Source organism: Arctopsyche grandis, chromosome 7, assembly GCF_051622035.1.
Source record: "Arctopsyche grandis isolate Sample6627 chromosome 7, ASM5162203v2, whole genome shotgun sequence".
Classification (NCBI taxonomy): Eukaryota; Metazoa; Arthropoda; class Insecta; order Trichoptera; family Hydropsychidae; genus Arctopsyche; species Arctopsyche grandis.
This window is the reverse complement of record NC_135361.1, coordinates 28,072,497-28,091,232: the sequence shown is the minus strand read 5'-3', so window position 1 is coordinate 28,091,232 and position 18,736 is coordinate 28,072,497. Positions and strand designations below refer to the sequence as shown.

Sequence of the window (18,736 nt, the reverse complement as noted above, 5' to 3'; positions counted from 1 at the left end):
GTTCTGGATGATTCCTACAGGATCGAGGTTATCCTTTGTGTATGTGTCTCAAGGTTTGGTGCGTAGCCATCTTGATGGTTTCTATGTACTCGCAAGTTAATGGTGTCTTTGCCCTTGTTTGAACGAAGGCATTCCGGCCATGGTTGATTTTATGTCCGTACAGGACGCGATGATGTAATTGTACAGCTTGAGTTCGATAGGGAAATAGGTGAGACCATTGACCTCGATTCGAGATAGTATAAGTTGTGCTGTATTTCTACAAGCCCATAGGAACCCCTGAGAGCATGATCTCATCAACCAAAGCTACGCATACCACAACCGAACCAGGATATAAACTATTTCACCAGCGCTAGATGCCAGAGAGCCTCTGAAGCTTAGCCAGCCCACTCCACCGAAGTCCGAACATTAATAAAGAACCTCTTCAAAGTCCAACTGAATTTCCATAGCCTGGGAAACGGTCGAAACATAACATCTCATTTTATACGATGTTCATGCGTTTTGTGGTCTATTGAATGTGCAGAATCCACCTACAGCACAGCCTGGAAATTGTGAATGTAGATAATGGTATGGGCCTCGGAACATAAAAAAAACCATCATTACAGATGATCCTATGTCTATACATAGGAATATCGCCATCATACAAAGAAAAATCTACAATTTGACCTACTTTTTGAAATTATAAAGTCAAATGTTCAGATAGAGAACACAGAAGTTGGTGGTAAATTGGTTCATTGTCAATTTACTGAAAATGGTTGTTCATACAGTTATTGGATTTTCGTTGTAAACTAGCACTATGTGCTTTATTTAAAACTTAGTGCCGATACTTGAAAATGTATGGAATAAATAAATTAAGTCATTCAATTACGTGTTTATACATATATTTTTATTTAATTACATAGATCCTTACAATTACAATATAATTAGTGTGAAGTAATATTTGAAAATAAGATAAAATTTGAATAAGTGAGTGAAACATTTAAATTGCAGTTCCACGTTCCAAGTTCTGTTTAATTTCTGCGGTGTGTTCACCGTAGAATCTTTCAAGTTTCTTATTGAACTTGGCGTTCCTTTCATTGATATAATCGATATCTGCGTCGTCATTGTGCGTCCTCCTCCTGGAGTACTTCTGTCTCCTGGAAATCTGCTGTTCGAGATCCTGCACCATATTATCGACGGCCTCCTTCTTATCCTGGTGCATTCCGTGGAGTATCACGTCGGCCCCTCCGTAGAAAGCGGCGCCGTATTTCTGTTTGCACCGTTCGTATTCGTCCTTATCCATCACCTTCATGTTCTTGACGAGGCGCTTGTGCTGGCGAATGGTGGCTTGCTCGTACGTGGAGAAGCCTTCGTCGGGGTTTTTGCTGGCTTTGGAACGCAAAGCGCGCTCAGCATCTGTGGCGGTCACATTTAAAAGGGCGGCGCGCCGCGGATCTTCGCCCCTTTCGGCCGCTTCCCGTTTCTGCTCCTCGTCTTTTAAGATCCAATCGGCGCGTCTTTGAAGAGCCTCGTGGTTTTTGGGTAGGTTGTCACGGGCGCCCTCGGCCACTACTTCCTTGTGATTGTCCTTGCGGGCTTCGTGTCGAGCCGTACGCAGCTGAGCCAAACGTGCTTGTAAAGCCAAATGCTTCTGTCGAATAGACATTTTTTGATCGCCGCTCTCCATATTGACAATTGCTACACAAGCGTAGAACGTCAAATTCCCAAACAAAGTGACAGACGTCGTCACACTATGCTCGCTTTGGTCGTAACAGTATTATTATACGAAATACAAATATTAAAATGCCAAAATAAGACCATAAATACGGGTGACCGTGTAAAAGTCGAAAATATTCGTTTATCATGCATACATATGAAAAACGGTTAGTATATATATTAGTGGCGTGTGGTAAAACTCTCTCTCCCCCCCGTCGTACATCCTCACTTAATTTGCGCGAGCAGGATACAACAGGAACAAGAGGTGTCCGAGCCAAAACCCCTCATGGCCGTTGGTTGTCCTCTTACGGCTTCGGCTTTTGTTTTCTCCCTTTTACTCTGATCATCTGTCAGTCGTGCTAGATTCTCCCGTGGGTCCGGCGCCCGGTGATCCCGGCGCGGACCGCCAGATGCAGCGTCCCTCGTAAAAGCCGGCCTCGAACTAAGCCCCGAACTCTGGCCCCGTGATCCGCCCAAGCGATCACGGCGAGCGCTCATTGGCATCATAGAAGCCCTCCATAATAGAAGGAGTATGGCTTCTTCCATAGTCGTGCCTCACCGACTATGTCTACCGACTATACTCGACCACGTGTTCGACCCAAGCCTTGAACACGGCGAGCTCTCAGACGCTCGTGAGACTCCGACCGAGAAGGTCTTGGCGTGGCTGGTCTACCCTTTCTGACCAGCCACAGCCTACTCAATCCACAGCCTCCGCCATAAAGGGGCACAGGCGCCGAGAAACTCCCCGGCGCGCCATCTATTCATCAATAAAAACGAGATCATAACCGTTACTCTTTTGTATAATTCCCCCACCCCGCACCGTTCCAGAGCAAGCTGATCGAGACGACGACAAACACACACGGCCGCTGGTCACCCATACATATACACACATTACAGCTGCTGAAGCTATCGTACAAGAGGAAAAGGCTTTTCCTCCCGTATCCTGCGCGCGCACATTAAACAAGGCTGTGTGACAAAAAGAGAGATAATTTCACCGCATGCCACTGATATATAGATGTGGCGGCTCGCTTATACGACATGGTCGAGTTTGGTTGCCTTCCTGCGAGTGGGGACCAACCCGGCTGGGTTCGGAGAGCTACTACTCACTCTGTCTCCAGCTGTCATATAATAAACACGTGCATTAACATGCCAGTCGTCTCATTCGTTCATCCTCCATACTGGTGACCCCCGACATCGAGCCACGCAGCCTCGATCAATTTCAACATGCCGCTCATCCCTGCCTCGCCGAGTCAGGCGGGAGAAGCTACCCGCCGCGCCCCCATCGCCATCAACACGCGTCGCGGCCCGCGGGTGACAATAAACGAGCAGACACGGCTACCTACCTACCTACCTACCTACGACTGGAGTCCAGCCAACGTCGATGACAGGTGCTTTAAAAATGGGGGAGCGAATGAGACGACGATCTTGACAGCTGGATGTGGAGTCATGCGCGATCCACTACACATAGAACGGTCATCCAGCACCACAAGACATACACCACCTCAGCACCATCATCATCATCATCATCAAGGCCCCGTCCGTCCCCACGAGCGTCGTCACGCCGAGACGGGCGGTAGCGCTACAACACCTCCACGAGCCACAACGACTCACAGTCCAGCTCGGAGTATCATCAACCACATCGATGCCCCTGCCGCCCCCGCCGCCCCACCAACCGACATCAGCCTCGGAAGAGCGCCGCCGCCGCAGCATCGCATCGCGCGACCAGCGGACCACCCACCGTCCTGCTCGCGACGTCACCGCCCTCGAATCTACCGACCATTCAGGGCGGTACACCTATGTACACAGCGGATGACCCACGTCAACATTTTTTTTTTCTCCCCACGTAATAATTTTTTCTCTTTGTGTAACAACAATTTTTTTTCTTTTGTAAAATTTGTTTCCTTGTAATTTTGGTATCGCTGATGCTGGGGGGGGAGTGATGTGGCGGCTCGCTTATACGACATGGTCGAGTTTGGTTGCCTTCCTGCGAGTGGGGACCAACCCGGCTGGGTTCGGAGAGCTACTACTCACTCTGTCTCCAGCTGTCATATAATAAACACGTGCATTAACATGCCAGTCGTCTCATTCGTTCATCCTCCATATATTATATATACATAGTACCGTTTAACATGCACCCTTTTTTTTGATCTTTCGATTTTTAATCTTTGCCTTCCGATTTTTGCTTTTTCGACGTTTTCACTTTCGGTCCCGTGAGGTAGACTCCATAAATATATACTATGTAATAAAGCTGAAGGCACAATGAAATAAATAAAAAAATAATAATTGATAATGATATGACTATTAATGAATTTTAAGTTCAGTTATTTAAGTGACCAATATAAAATGTCAATCGTTATTTAATCATTTAAGATCAATATGTGGTATCATAATTTATCAATTATGTATATTATATTATCAGATAGGATTCAAACAAATAGACGTCTTCTTCGTCTAATTTTTCAGTTGAAAATTTTTGTGGTGACGTGCGAATTATAAAATTAATAAAAATATTGGTGTTCTCTGTTATATAGGCGCAACAAACATATGTCATACACACACACATATTATGGGTTTGGTGATTATTCTGCAAAAAGCGATCTCGCGCACGTCACTAAAATCTCGATCACGGAACATCTAGCACCCGAAAAAAATTGTATTAACGAAAACTCGAGTACCAGATGTTCCGTGATTGAGATCTTAGTGACGTGCGCGAGATCGCTTTTTGCGGAATAATCACCGAACCCATAATTGATCGCTTTTTGCGGAATAATCAGCTTGCCCATATTATTGTGTGTTGTAGGCAAAGTATCTTAAGAATAGATTTTTACATAAATTTATAAAATCGAGAACATTTTTCAGTTTGCAGCATCAAAAAACCAATATGAAATTTTCTTTGATTTTACATGTCTATGTATCTTGCATATATATTAGTGAAGGCCACTATTGTCTTATTGCGGAGAAAATCTCTTCATGAACTTGGTTTCTTGTGTAGCGTCTCCAGTATGTGTGTGTGCTTGTTACGCCCGTTCGTTGCACTAAAATAACAGAATAGTTTTCAAATAATAAAAACATGTAAATAGCGATGAATGGTATTGTATTAATACCGTGTGACATAATGTAGAATTTGATATTTATTTATTTTTTATTTTTATTTTATTTATTTGGAAAATTTACAGTTTACAGTTTATTAGATTGATAGTAAAAAAAAATATAATTATGTTAAGTAAACCATTAATAATTTTCACATATAGGTAAAAAAAGAAAAGCTCAAACATTTAAAATAAGAAACAAAAATGATAAAAGAGTAAGATAGTTAAAGAAAACAAAAAAAGAAAAAAAATAGAAATAACAGTATAATAAAAATATCAGAATAATAAGAATAATAATATGATAAAAATTATGAAATAATATAAAAAATATAATATATAACAAAAAACAAAAAGACAAAATAAATACATCAAAATAAAAATTCATAATCATAATCATAAACTTTCATTAAAATTAATCATCGAAAAACAAATTTGCAATAATTACTCTAGCTTGTATAGCATTAATATTAAATAAGTCAAACATAGAAATTGTTAAGATTAGTGTGTTGACGGTGGAGCTTGCACGCCAGATGAATGAGCTTCTTCCATAATTAGAAAAAGTATTAGGTATGTAAAGGAGCTCATTACATCTAGTCATTCTATTTGGTACACGCAATGATAGTCTGCTCAATAATTGAGGACAGTCAATCGAGCCGTTAAGGATGTTCAAAATTGTTGAGATGTCAGCTATCTCCCTTCTTTTGACAAGAGGAAGTAGATGCTGACACCTACAAGCATCTTCATAGGAAGTATAGGTTAATCCAAAACGGCTACTGACGTACCTCAGGAATCTCTTCTGAATGCGCTCCAATCTGTCTCTTGCACCAGAGTAATCTGGGTTCCAAACTTGGGATGCAAACTCAACAATACTTCTTACGTATGCACAATATAGTATTTTGTATGATTTTATAGAAGTAAAGCATTTGGAGGACCGGATGACGAACCCGAGGGCCTTCGACGCTCGAGCTACAACATTGTCAATATGTTTACTAAAGGATAGATCAGAGTTTAAAAAGACTCCCAAATCCCTAATTTCCGATACCCTTGTGAGTCTATGTCCGTTAATTGAATGAGGAAAGTCAACTGGACATAGTTTTCTGGTGAAGGTTATGCAGGAGCATTTTGCTACATTAATTTCCAACTTATTTATGCTGCAATAAGCCTCTAGTCTGAACAAATCATCTTGTAGGGCCAAAGCATCATTTCGGTTGTCTATTCTCTTGAAAATCTTCATATCATCAGCAAATAATAGTACATTTGAATTCTGAAAACATTTTTCAATATCGAAGATGAAAATATTGAATAATAGAGGTCCCAAGAGGGAGCCTTGTGGAACACCAGAAGGAATATTCATCCATTTCGATATAAATCCATTTAATGAGACAGCCTGTGATCGACGCGTAATGTATGAGGTGAACCATCTATAGAGATCACCATGAATACCGATCTGTAAGAGTTTTTCAAGGAGAATATCGTGATCAATCTTGTCAAATGCCTTACTATAATCTGTATATATAGTATCAACCTGAGACCGATCGTTCATGGCATTAGTAACGAAATCATTAAATAGTAGTAAATTTGTTGTAACTGAGCGTCCTTTCTGAAAACCATGTTGTTGCATACTAAGAGATTGCGAGATAGCTGGAAAAAGTTGGTCGTACACTAATTTTTCTAATATCTTAGCAAATATACATAGCTTTGATATAGGCCTGTAATTGGAAATTTCGTTTTTTTTTCCTTTCTTATGTACAGGAGATATGAATGCTGATTTCCAGATACAAGGTACAAGGCCCTCACTAATAGATCTTTTATAGATAATGGTTAGTGGTAAAGTTAGGCTTTCAGCACATTTTGAGATAAAAATTGGAGAAATTAAATCTGGGCCTGTTGTTTTATGAATATCAGTTGATTTCAAAATATTTAATACTTTTTCACTTCGAATTTCAATTGATCCAATTTCAGAGGAAGATGTGACAGAACAGACGTTGGTTGGTAAGGGATAAGAGGAAGTCGATTGATTAGAGACCGGTTTAAGGAACGTCGAGTAAAAGAAGGAAGAAAACAAATTACAAATGTCCACCCCCGTATCAGCAGTAATGTCACCATGATACAGAATATGAGGTAGGACGTTGTTTTTGTTCCTTGATTTAATGTAGGACCAGAATGCTTTGGGATTCAAGGAAATGTCGTTTTCTACTAAAGTAATATAATTTTTGAAACATTCTTTCTCTAAAGTTTTTGCCCGATTGCGTAATAGTACAAAGGTATGATGGTCAGCCAGGTTGTTATAATTTTTGAATTTCTTAAAAAATTTGTACTTTTCCTTCAGGACTTTTTTTAGGGGTGCAGTATACCAAGCGGGAAATTTTCTACTTTGAACATGTTTCTGTGGGATATATTTATCCCTTAAATTATATATAAGATTATAAAATGAATTTACAGCATCATCAAGAGAAACAGTATGTAAATAAGACCAAGAAACAGAGTTTAATTCATTTTGAATCTCGTTATAGTTACCAAGATCAAAAAGGAATCTAGTATAAGGTTTAGATTTAAGTGATCGATAAAAAGTTAGATCAGCAGTAATTAACAGAGATTTATGATAAGGATCCTCAGGAACGAGAGGATCTAAACAGGCATCTACTACCAAATGTTCATTTGATAAAACTAGATCAAGAATACGGCCGAATAAGTTAAGTACTCCATTATATTGTTTAAAATTACAAAAATGTAATGCATCAATAAGAGTCATTTCGGTGCTTCTTAACGAATTGATAGGTATAAGTCCTCCTCTGGAGATATCCTGGGACCATTGGATGTTACTTAGATTGAAATCTCCAACAATTAAAAATCTATCATCCGGGTAGTTAGTTGAAATAGTAGACATGTTTTCAAGAAAATTAGTAAGTTGAGTATTAAAAGAATTACCTATGTTCTCAGAACATAAATACAATACACATATATGAAATTTGAGAAGGTTGCGATGATTAGTGGTGCTGCGTAAAGTGAGAGATATCCAGATATCCTCCGCAGAAGAGTGCCACTCTGGACGTGAAACAACTCCAAGTTCACGCTTAGTTGCCACAAGGCAACCACCACCACGTATTTGGTTTAAGCTAACATAATTACGATCTCTTCGCCACACTATATATCTTTCATCAAAGAGTTCCTGATCACTTATAGTGTCCATCAACCAAGTTTCAGTAAGCAAAATAATATCATAATTGGACATGTTTATATTTCGTAAAAAAATATCAGTTTTTGTACGGAGACCACGTACATTTTGATAATATAAATTAATAGAATCCATTAAGCGGTCTCAGAAAAATAATAAAAAGGTACTCACACACATATATATATGTGCATATACAAATGCATATAAACACATACACACATATGTACATACAATTATACACGAAAATACACATGTCAATATGTATGCAAACATAAAAATGAAACGTATTAATAGAGTAGGAAAATAAAGCACATGGAAATAAGGAACATGGAAAGTACACAGAATAAAATATAGCAATGTAATAAAAATAAGATAAATTGTAAAACGTAAATAGAATTGGCAATTGATGAGTACGTAGTGATAGACGTGTAGATATCTAGAAGCATAAATATCAGCAGTTATGTGTATATGAATATAAATATACACATACATACTTGCATCCATAGAAGCGATACGGAATTACCGAGCAAACCATCACTCGTGATACCAATTGAGTTAAAATAAAATTAATAAAGCGAATTATATAGTTTTTTGGCAAGTATTTGTTCATAATATAATAATAAACAATGATTTAGATGACAATTGATGATAGAATTGAAAATAAAGTGCGTTCAGAAATATAAGAAAGAACCAATAATTAATAAAGAAAACAAAAACCATAATATATGGGTAGAATTGATAGAGTGCATAAAGATAGACGTATAAGCCTACATGCGTAGGTAAGCATAGACATATGTATACAAATGAGCATGCATCAATAATTATAAACAAAGATATAGAACTATTGTTCAAATAATAATCATTGATGGTAGTAAATGAATCTGAACATATATTAACAAAGTGAAAAATGGAATTAACCAGTTTATATTCTTTAACAATAATATTAATATTAAGACAATAATCAATAATAGAAGTGAAACTATAGTTATAAATAGAGCAAAAAGTATGGAAGAAATTACAGTAAAAAATGTAATTGCATGTACAAGTATATGTAATTATAAATGAAGATATAGAATCAATTATCAAACAACAATTATTGATGATAGCAATTGAATTGAAATAAGTATAAGCAAAATAAAATATGGAATTAGTTAGTGTATATTCTTTGATAATAATATTTATATTCAAATAATTATTATTAATAAAAGTGAAAATATAGTAAAAAATATGGTGGAAAATACAGTAAAAAATAAAGTAAGAAATGTAGATATAAAATATAGAGAAGAGAATAACAGGATCGGTAAATATAATTGTCACATAAAAGAGAAGGTAAGAAAAATATGAATAAAAAATTAGAATTGATTGCTTATTCATTGAAAAAATATTTATATAATCTTTTTTAGGTCGTCCAAAGTCTTTATGTGTAGAATCTTTGAAGTGGAGTTTTTTCTTAAAAGTATGTTTGAATTTCTTACCCAGACGTATTGAAACCCCTTATCTTTAGCATAGGATTTTGTTTTGGTCAAAAGTTGCTTATTGGCAATGGTTAATTGATCATTTATGTAGATTTTGGTATTATCAACACCAACACCTATATCATTAACTGTGAGATTCTTGTGTTTACGGGTAGTCGCAACAAAGTCTTCTTTAATATATCTATTGATGAAGCTCACTACAAGTAGTTTATCCGAAGTACGGGTGGGAACTCTAGTGATATAATTAATTTCTGATTTTGGAATATTGCAATTTACAGTTTTGGAGATCGAGTCAAAAATATTAAAGACGTTTTCATTATTTTTACAAGGGATTCCTTTTATTTCAACATTGTTGAGCCTTAATCTCTGTTCATTGCTTGCGATTTTATTTTGTAATACATCAACAATATTCTTAAGTGACTCGATGTCTTTAACTTTATCCTCTACTGCACTTATCCTATTTTCGGCCTCAATAATCTTTGAACTGTTAAATTCACAAGTAGCTTTGAGGTCGCTAATATCAGTTTTTATCGTTTTTATGTCCTCTGCAAGCGACGGCAGGCATGATATGTTACGTTTGATATCCAGGATCTCCGTAAGTAGTGTACCCAATGACGGCGAAGGTGACTCGGTCAAAGACTGAGGACTTTGTGGATTACGGCATCGTGGACACTTCCATGTAGCCCTTTTAGTAGCTCCCAATTTATTGTAGCCGCCTTCAGTAATTTTGGCACAATTAAAATCGTAATGCCTCATACAATTAGCACATTGAACTCCATTAGAAAATTGCGTTTCACAAGATGCACAACACTGCATGATTGCCAAATTGAATTGAACTAAAGGTTGACAATCTATGAAATTCACTCTGCGAACGAGAATGTATGGACTACCCACTTGAAACTTGAATTTATATTTTTTGAAATTATTATGAATATATTTTATAAGTACGAATTAAAAATAGCACAACAGGAACAAACTTTGATTGACAGATCTTTTTATTTTTTTTATTTTTTTGTGTTTTTTAGACCGTTTAGGTACTTTAATTAAATATTATTTATGGAAGAGCTAATAACGGTGCGAATGCGTCATCGATCGACAACGAACGACGGCGAACTAAAAAAAATAGAACTAAAAAATCGTGAATTATTAATACTAGTAATGGTCGAAAAAAATAATGTTATGGTAAAAGTTCATGTCAAAGTAGTGGAGGGGAGGTGCGGGACGAAGAGCGACGCGATGGCGGTTCCGCCCCAAGCTCTCGTCAACCGCAATAAGAAGCACTTCCTGGGCATTCCAGCACCTCTTGGATATGTTGCTGGAGTCGGAAGAGGGTAATCTTCAACCGCCACACATATTGATCATAGTCTCATTTTTACTTCATAACCTAACCTATCAACGAATACTGTCGTACCATTCCTATTTTTGTTTACTAAAGAACTGTCATTTACCTTATTTTAAAACCTTATTTCAGTGCCACTGGATTCACGACAAGATCTGATATCGGACCTGCTCGTGATGCCAACGATGTTTCGTACGTACTCCAACGTTTTTGTGCATATTCCATTCTGTCTCAACTTACTAATTTTATTCAATTTTGTTTCAGTGATGACAGACACGCTCCACCACCAGCCAAACGTAAGAAGAATGAAGAAGAGGATGACGATGAGGATTTGAATGATTCTAATTACGATGAGTTCTCTGGTTACAGTGGGTCTCTATTTTCAAAGGTACAATCAACATTAAATATATTTAATTTAAAGAAAACGTTGCTTAAAATCGGTTATTCCGTAGGATCCTTATGACAAAGATGATGCAGAAGCGGATGCCATATATGAAGCCATTGACAAACGAATGGATGAAAAGCGCAAGGAATATCGAGAGAAGCGTCTCAAGGAAGATCTGGAGAGATATCGTCAAGAACGGTATGCATTTTAATTTCATTTATTACTAACCTCTTCTTACTTTTGTATCATTCGATGCACAAATAAAAATAATTCTCTCGTGTTTTCATAGACCTAAGATTCAGCAGCAATTTTCCGACTTAAAACGAGAACTCGTGTCGGTGTCTGAAGATGAATGGGCTGCTATTCCAGAAGTCGGCGACGCTCGTAATCGTAAACAACGTAATCCGCGCGCAGAAAAATTCACTCCTTTACCAGACAGTGTTCTTTCTCGGAATCTTGGCGGAGATTCTGCATCGTCCCTTGATCCCACTTCCGGCTTGGCTTCGATGAATCCTGGAGTAATGACACCAGGAATGCTCACACCTACAGGTATGTTTTTATATGACAGTGTGAATTCCATTAGCAGAAACTCTTCATGCAGCTCATGCTGAAGATATAATAATTATTGTTTTTATGCTAATTTTTAGGTGATATGGATCTCAGAAAAATTGGACAAGCTCGGAATACTTTAATGAACGTGAAACTATCTCAGGTTTTTAATTCATTAAATATAATTAAACATTAATCGTACTGTTACTAAAAGTCTTATCCAATCAATATTAGGTATCCGATTCAGTAACCGGTCAAACAGTCGTCGATCCAAAAGGTTACTTGACCGATTTGCAGTCCATGATTCCGACATACGGAGGTGATATTAATGACATTAAAAAAGCCAGGCTTTTACTTAAATCGGTGCGAGAAACGAATCCAAACCATCCTCCAGCCTGGATTGCCAGTGCTCGTTTAGAAGAAGTCACCGGCAAGTGTTAAATACTAATCGAATGTAATGTAATAGATTGGCAAATATAAGGTTTAATATATTTATTCGTTTAATACAGGAAAAGTGCAGTCGGCTCGTAATCTCATAATGAAAGGTTGCGAAGTGAATCCGAGCAGCGAAGAACTCTGGTTGGAAGCTGCCAGGCTCCAACCTAGAGACACGGCACGTGCTGTTATAGCTCAAGCCGCTCGTCACGTTCCGACTAGTGTCCGGGTTTGGATTAAAGCTGCCGACTTAGAACAAGAGACTAAGGTAATAAACACGGCTGTTATTAAATAGTGTGTGTTATTATTTGGGATGTAATGTATCGTTGTGTATTTGATTAGGCAAAAAGGCGCGTTTTTCGCAAAGCTCTGGAGCACATACCGAATTCAGTGCGTTTGTGGAAGGCAGCCGTCGAGCTGGAGAATCCAGAGGACGCTAGAATCTTACTGTCTCGAGCTGTGGAATGTTGTCCGACCAGTGTTGAATTGTGGCTCGCCCTCGCTAGATTGGAGTCGTACGAGAACGCTCGGAAAGTTTTGAATAAGGCGAGAGAGAACGTACCAACTGATAGACAGATTTGGGTCACGGCTGCTAAGTTAGAAGAAGCCAATGGTATTATATTGTAAATTTTTGTAATGTGATTTTATTCGCATCATATTAATGTAGGTATTTTTTAGGGAATATTAATATGGTGGAGAAGATTATCGACCGCGCTATTACTTCTCTAAGCGCCAACGGTGTTGAAATCAACAGAGAGCATTGGTTCAAAGAAGCTGTCGAAGCTGAAAAATCAGGAGCCACTCAAACTTGTCAGGTATATATGTATTGATTTGGTACTCATTTGCACAACGGAAAGATTGATTCTATCCAATTCTATCTGATAAGGTGATTCCATACAAAATTAGCATCACTGTTCATAGCCACAACGTATTGCATTGATAGAACTATTATATATATTTTTTATTTTATTTTACATATATAGATATACCAGAAAAGCCTAACAGGTAAAGCCCAATGCACCTTTCTGGCCAATTACAAACATCGATATAATTTTTTTTTACATAGAATAATTTTAACAAAGCAGCATAGAGACATCTATGTATAAATTTTTAATAAAATTACATTTTCGAAGCATTTTTTTTATATATGAACCATTTAATTCGGAGATGCTGGAAAACTTAAAATTTGCAGCATTTTTATACCAATTATCGAATTTTGGGATGTTGAAAACTCGAAAATTGCGAGAAATGGAGGATAAAGGTTGCTAATTTGTTGGAACCGTTTCAATGAAAATTAGATAAATTGGCAAAATCTGATAGGAAACGATCGACCTGGGGTCACAAACCAGGGTCTGGCCAGCAGCAACTAGTGGAACTCGATCCCTTGACCACTATATTCGAAAGTCCACGCTGCTGGTAAACATACCAGTAGATTCATTCAGTCGTGGGTTCAAGTTTCAGCCAAATACCTTGAGGTCTTATGATTGTTTCCTGTTAGAATTTTCCGATTTTTATAGCCTAATTGTTGTGACACATCCAATAAATCGGTTTCCTCCCCCTCAGTTTCTCGCAAATCCGAGTTATTAGCATTTCGAATTTTAAATGCTTGTTGATTGTTCATAGATGTCTCTATTTGTATTCTATAGTTTTCCTTTTTGTTTGAAAAATGGTTAGTACTGTAACGTGGGAACATGAGAGCGAGTATCCACTGTCTAATTGCATTCGTGGGTGAACAATAGAGACCCCTGATTAGGCTAATGGGACGCAGTTAGTGCCCGAACAAAAAATACGCTGGAGTTCTCACAGATCTGGGCGAGTGCTTGCGTAAACAATACACTCGCCAGGGTAGACCTTTAAGTGCCTAGACAATAGACACATTAATGGATCGGGGAAGCTGTGATGTGCAACTTGTCCTTTATAAGGACGTACACACAGCCGCTCAGATTATTCTGGAGTGAGCGGTGGTTCCGTATGGACTTCTGGGATCGTTGAATAAATGCTGTGAAGCGACTTTGGCCTTGGATTTTTAATCCTAAACCCACCCCTACGCAACAGTACTTATTTACAAAAATGAATATAACCATATGGGTCACCTTGGGGTAGTTCCTGTCATGGCACATATGATGTATGTATGTAAAAAATAAATAAAATGTATATATGTATAGCTCTCAATCGTTATTCCTTTCTCATATGAGTGCCAGATATTGAATACTGTTCCATTGCTAGCAATAATTTACATGTAATGTTTCCCCTACATACTGAATTTTGATTTACAGGTCATAGTACGCGCCATAATAGGACATGGAGTCGAGCAAGAAGACCAGAAACACACTTGGATGGAAGATGCCGATCATGTAAGTGTATTGTGTCGATGTAATATAAATCCATTTCATTGTTTTGTGTGTATTAAATATTTGCTTTTTTGTTTAGTGTGCTAATCAAGCAGCGTTTGAATGTGCGAGAGCCGTATACGGTCACGCTCTCAGTGTGTTCCCGTCGAAGAAGTCGATTTGGTTGAGGGCAGCCCACTTGGAACGTCTGAAAGGTACGAGGGCAAGCTTAGAAGCGCTGCTGCAAAGGGCTGTAGCACATTGTCCCAAATCGGAAGTACTATGGCTGATGGGCGCCAAGTCTAAATGGATGGCCGGTAGTATTTTTATATTTGCAATATGAATTGATTTCATTGTTTTGGGATTTCAATGATTTTTATTGTTCGCGTATAGGAGACGTACCGGCTGCTCGTGGAATTTTATCGTTGGCTTTTCAAGCTAATCCTAATTCAGAAGAGATCTGGTTGGCGGCCGTTAAGCTAGAGAGTGAAAATCAAGAATATGACCGAGCTAGGCGGTTGCTCGCCAAAGCTAGAGCATCAGCTCCTACTCCGAGGGTATGCTTTCAATGCTATTATATGCATTATTGCCTAGGGGTGGGTTCAGGATCAAAATGAAGGGTCAAAGTCGCTTCACAGCATCTATTTAACGATTCAGGAAGTCCACATGGAACCACCGCTCACTCCAGAACTATCTGAGCGAATGTGTGTACCTCCTTATAAAGGGCAAGTTGCACAGGACAGCTTCCCCGATCCATTAGTGTGTCTATTGTCTGGGCACTTAAAAGTCTACCCTAGTATTTTTCACACACGCACTCGCCCAGGGGAGAATTCCGGCGTATCCTTTGTTCGGGCACTTACTGAGTCCCGTTAGCCTAATCCGGGGTCTTTATTATTCACCCACGAATGCATTTAGACAGTGGATACTCGCTCTCATGTTCCCACGTTACAATATTATACATAAATATGCTACCCACGCTGTAAAATGTATGTACGTACATATTAGTATCATCGAATTTGTCCATAGATGGCTCTATGATACTGTAGATAAACAATTTTTTATCGATGTTTGTAATATAAGTACTTATATTACAAAATAAAAATGGGTGAATACGATTCAGGAGATCCACACGGATCCAGCGCTCACTCTAGCATAATCTGCTCTATTGTGTGTACCTCTATATAAAGGACAAGTTGCCCATCACAGCTTCCCTGACCCATTGATGTGTATTGTGTAGGCACGTATATCTACCCTGGCAGGTCACACGCACTCGCCCCGGTTCTGAGAATTCTAGCGGGCACTTACTGAGTCCCGTTAGCTTAATCCGGGGGTCTCTATTGTTCACCCCCTAATGCACTTAGATAGCGAATATTCTCTCCCGTGTTCCCATGTTACAGTATGTTAAACATTGTATATTTATATGTTTAATTTCAGGTTATGATGAAATCGGCGAAATTGGAATGGGCTTTAGACAACCTAGACGTTGCGTTGGATCTATTGGATGAGGCCATAAAAATATACCCCGACTTTCCCAAATTGGTGATGATGAAAGGACAAATTGAAGAACAACTCAAGAAGTATGATGATGCTCATAGCACATACAATACAGGGGTACGTTGGTTGTAATTGATTTTCATTGACAAATATGGCAGACCTGCTCCAAGATCTTAGAAAATGTATCATTAATGAGTTGATGTTGTATGATTACAACTAGTTGACAGATTCACAGCTTCACTGAAAGTATAAGTAATGGTTCAAGTCTCATTTAATATATGTTTTTCTAAGACTGGTCTGGTGCTAAAAATAAACTTTCATATGCTCAATATTATTTTTGATGTATTTCAGCTTAAGAAAAATTCATCTTCTGTACCGTTGTGGACTTTACTATCGGCATTAGAAGAAAAGCGTGGTCTTATTACGAAAACCAGATCAGTTCTTGAAAAAGCTAGGTTGCGGAATGCAAAAGTACCTGAATTGTGGTCGGTTTATTTCGAACTTGGTTCTATCTAACGTGATGCAAAATTTTTATTAAAATTGGTGTATTTATAGGTTAGAAGCAATTCGGGTGGAAATCAGAGGAAAACAAAATGAAATAGCCAATTCTTTAATGGCGAGAGCTTTACAAGAATGTCCCAATTCAGGAATTCTGTGGGCTGAAGCCATCTTCTTGGAATCAAGGCCGCAACGTAAAACAAAAAGTGTATGTTTTTTATTTAGTAAAGATTAATTAATCATAGTTGTATTGAAATTGTGTTCTCATTCTGTATATTTTAATAGGTGGATGCATTGAAAAAATGTGAACATGATGCTTATGTACTTCTCGCCGTGTCCAAGTTGTTCTGGTGCGAGCGGAAAAATCAAAAATGCAGGGATTGGTTCAACCGAACTGTTAGTGAACTCCAAATGTTAATTGTAATATATACATGTATAGAGGGTACATCGAATTTTTTGTTGCAGTTGAAAATCGATCCTGATTTTGGCGATGCGTGGGCGTACTATTATAAATTCGAAGTTATGCATGGCACGGAGGCCCTTCAAGAGGATGTAAAGAATCGGTGCAAAGCGGCTGAACCTCATCACGGCGAATACTGGTGTAGCGTTTCTAAAAATATTGCAAATTGGTGTTTAAACGTAGAGCAAATATTGTTATTAGTTGCCAAAGAACTACCTATACCGTCGTAAATTATCTGAAATTGAATAAATTACTATAAGTCTGTTAATGGTCTTTTTATTTTTATCATTTGTTGTGTTTTGCCTTTTGAGTTTCTATCAGTTTTATTTTTCTAGTTACCAAAACTATAGTCTACTTAACCGTTTGCCCGCGTCCGTCTTCTATGGAAGCTTTGGGCGACAAGTCTGTAGCGCGGCTGTCTTCCATAGAATTTCTGAACTTTGCACGGGACTTTGAGCCTTATATGCGCCTATTTCAACTGTTTTAAGGTTCAAAATTGGTTGAATATATTAGTGAGAGTTGAATGCCATCTATTCAATTTGCTTAAAATGAATATATACCAGTCAAAATTAGTTTTTTGTGGAACCATACCGAAACCTCGTTTATGTAACGTCACGTCTTCACGCAATTATGAAGAATGATTATTTGACAATTAATCCAAAACTACGAGATATAATATGTATTTTATTGTTTAAAATAATACTTTATGTGTTAATTAACATATCTGGTTACTTGAGTAAATATTAATATCTATATTTAAGGTCGAAAACTCGATTGCCAAATTCGCTATATTTATTGCCGCGGGCGAAGGGTTAAGAAATATTTTTTCTCCGCTTGATGGTACCATTTATTGGGCTTTCTTAGCATTGGATTACATCATCACTGTACTATGTGTGAATTTATTTATAATTTTATCTTATTTGGTGATATGTTAAGGCCAACAAATCTTTAAATTAATCATCTTTACATTTTACTGGCCAATATTCTTGCATCAGTTTCAGTTTATGAAAACCAATTTGAAAAAAAAAACTTGAAATATATTTATTTTATATTGAATTATTAGTATTAATAAAATTAAATATAAAGTATTTGATGCATTTATACCAAATTCACATAACCTCAAAAAGTATTCGAGGCCATTTTGAAAATCATAACCTCCATAATTTTTTCATACATTTTTAAAAGAAAATTTTAATTTATTTCATCAAAACCACAGAAGAAACCCTAGTAATTTATCTGATCTGTAATAGTTTACTACTTGGTAATTTCGATTAAGAAATATAACATTTTAAAAATAATGGTTTGGTGATTATTGCCCACAAAGCGCTCGTCCAAAAATCTCTATAACGGAACGCCTGGCAGCCGAAAAGTCCATCATACTAACGATAACTATCATACTAACAAGAACTCGAGTGCCAAATATTCCGTATTTGCGATTTTCATAGCAAAAATTGTCTTGGACGATCGCAATGTGCGTAATAATCCAATTACCAAAAATAATATGTGCCCACAATAGTGCTCTTGTTTACTACTCACTCAAAAGCAGCAGTAGCGCCGTTAGACCCATGCTGGGAGTGCGATCTACACCGGGTGACACCAAATTGGTCGAATTGAAAAACGCTAATTCGACATATTCATTGTATGACGGTCCTCGAGCGGCTACACGCCTCATTATAACTTCTGTATATATACAGCTTTCTGTATTTATACAGCTAATATGAAATCCGTCTGGTGCAGCTGTATATATCATCAAATATATTCATTTTTTTTTATTCTGTGAATGTGTGTGTGTGTGAGTGGGCGTTTGCTGTTTAG

The 18,736-nt window shown here is 37.6% G+C and overlaps 3 protein-coding genes across 4 annotated transcripts in view; 2 read left to right on the top strand and 1 right to left on the bottom strand.

Moving 5' to 3' along the window:
* Window positions 1–856: 856 nt before the first annotated feature.
* Window positions 857–1,816, bottom strand: LOC143914532 (pre-mRNA-splicing factor Syf2). The gene has a single exon (XM_077434794.1). It carries the CDS (start codon window positions 1,661–1,663, stop codon window positions 977–979), a length of 687 nt encoding a protein of 228 aa, XP_077290920.1. The 5' UTR covers window positions 1,664–1,816; the 3' UTR covers window positions 857–976.
* A 930-nt stretch (window positions 1,817–2,746) lies between these two features.
* LOC143914530 (uncharacterized) overlaps window positions 2,747–18,736 on the top strand; it is a 98,231-nt gene continuing 82,241 nt past the window's right edge. The window contains exon 1 of the mRNA XM_077434793.1: window positions 2,747–3,516. Within this exon, the coding sequence (XP_077290919.1) occupies window positions 2,917–3,516 (600 nt within the window). The 5' untranslated portion in view covers window positions 2,747–2,916. The remainder of the gene's footprint in view (window positions 3,517–18,736) is intronic.
* On the top strand, window positions 10,598–17,194 carry Prp6 (pre-mRNA processing factor 6). Of its 2 annotated transcripts, none has more exons than XM_077434994.1 (18): window positions 10,598–10,762; window positions 10,903–10,962; window positions 11,035–11,158; window positions 11,223–11,353; window positions 11,445–11,704; window positions 11,803–11,867; window positions 11,939–12,134; window positions 12,214–12,407; window positions 12,482–12,752; window positions 12,818–12,954; window positions 14,416–14,493; window positions 14,570–14,786; window positions 14,863–15,026; window positions 15,904–16,080; window positions 16,315–16,448; window positions 16,519–16,669; window positions 16,747–16,857; window positions 16,927–17,194. In XM_077434994.1, the coding sequence occupies exons 1-18, from the start codon at window positions 10,611–10,613 to the stop codon at window positions 17,149–17,151; spliced, it is 2,847 nt and encodes a 948-aa protein (XP_077291120.1). In that variant the 5' UTR covers window positions 10,598–10,610; the 3' UTR covers window positions 17,152–17,194. The 2 variants fall into 2 exon arrangements, with proteins under 2 accessions (XP_077291120.1, XP_077291122.1); XM_077434996.1 differs by having other exon boundaries at window positions 10,626–10,762; window positions 11,939–12,140; window positions 12,220–12,407.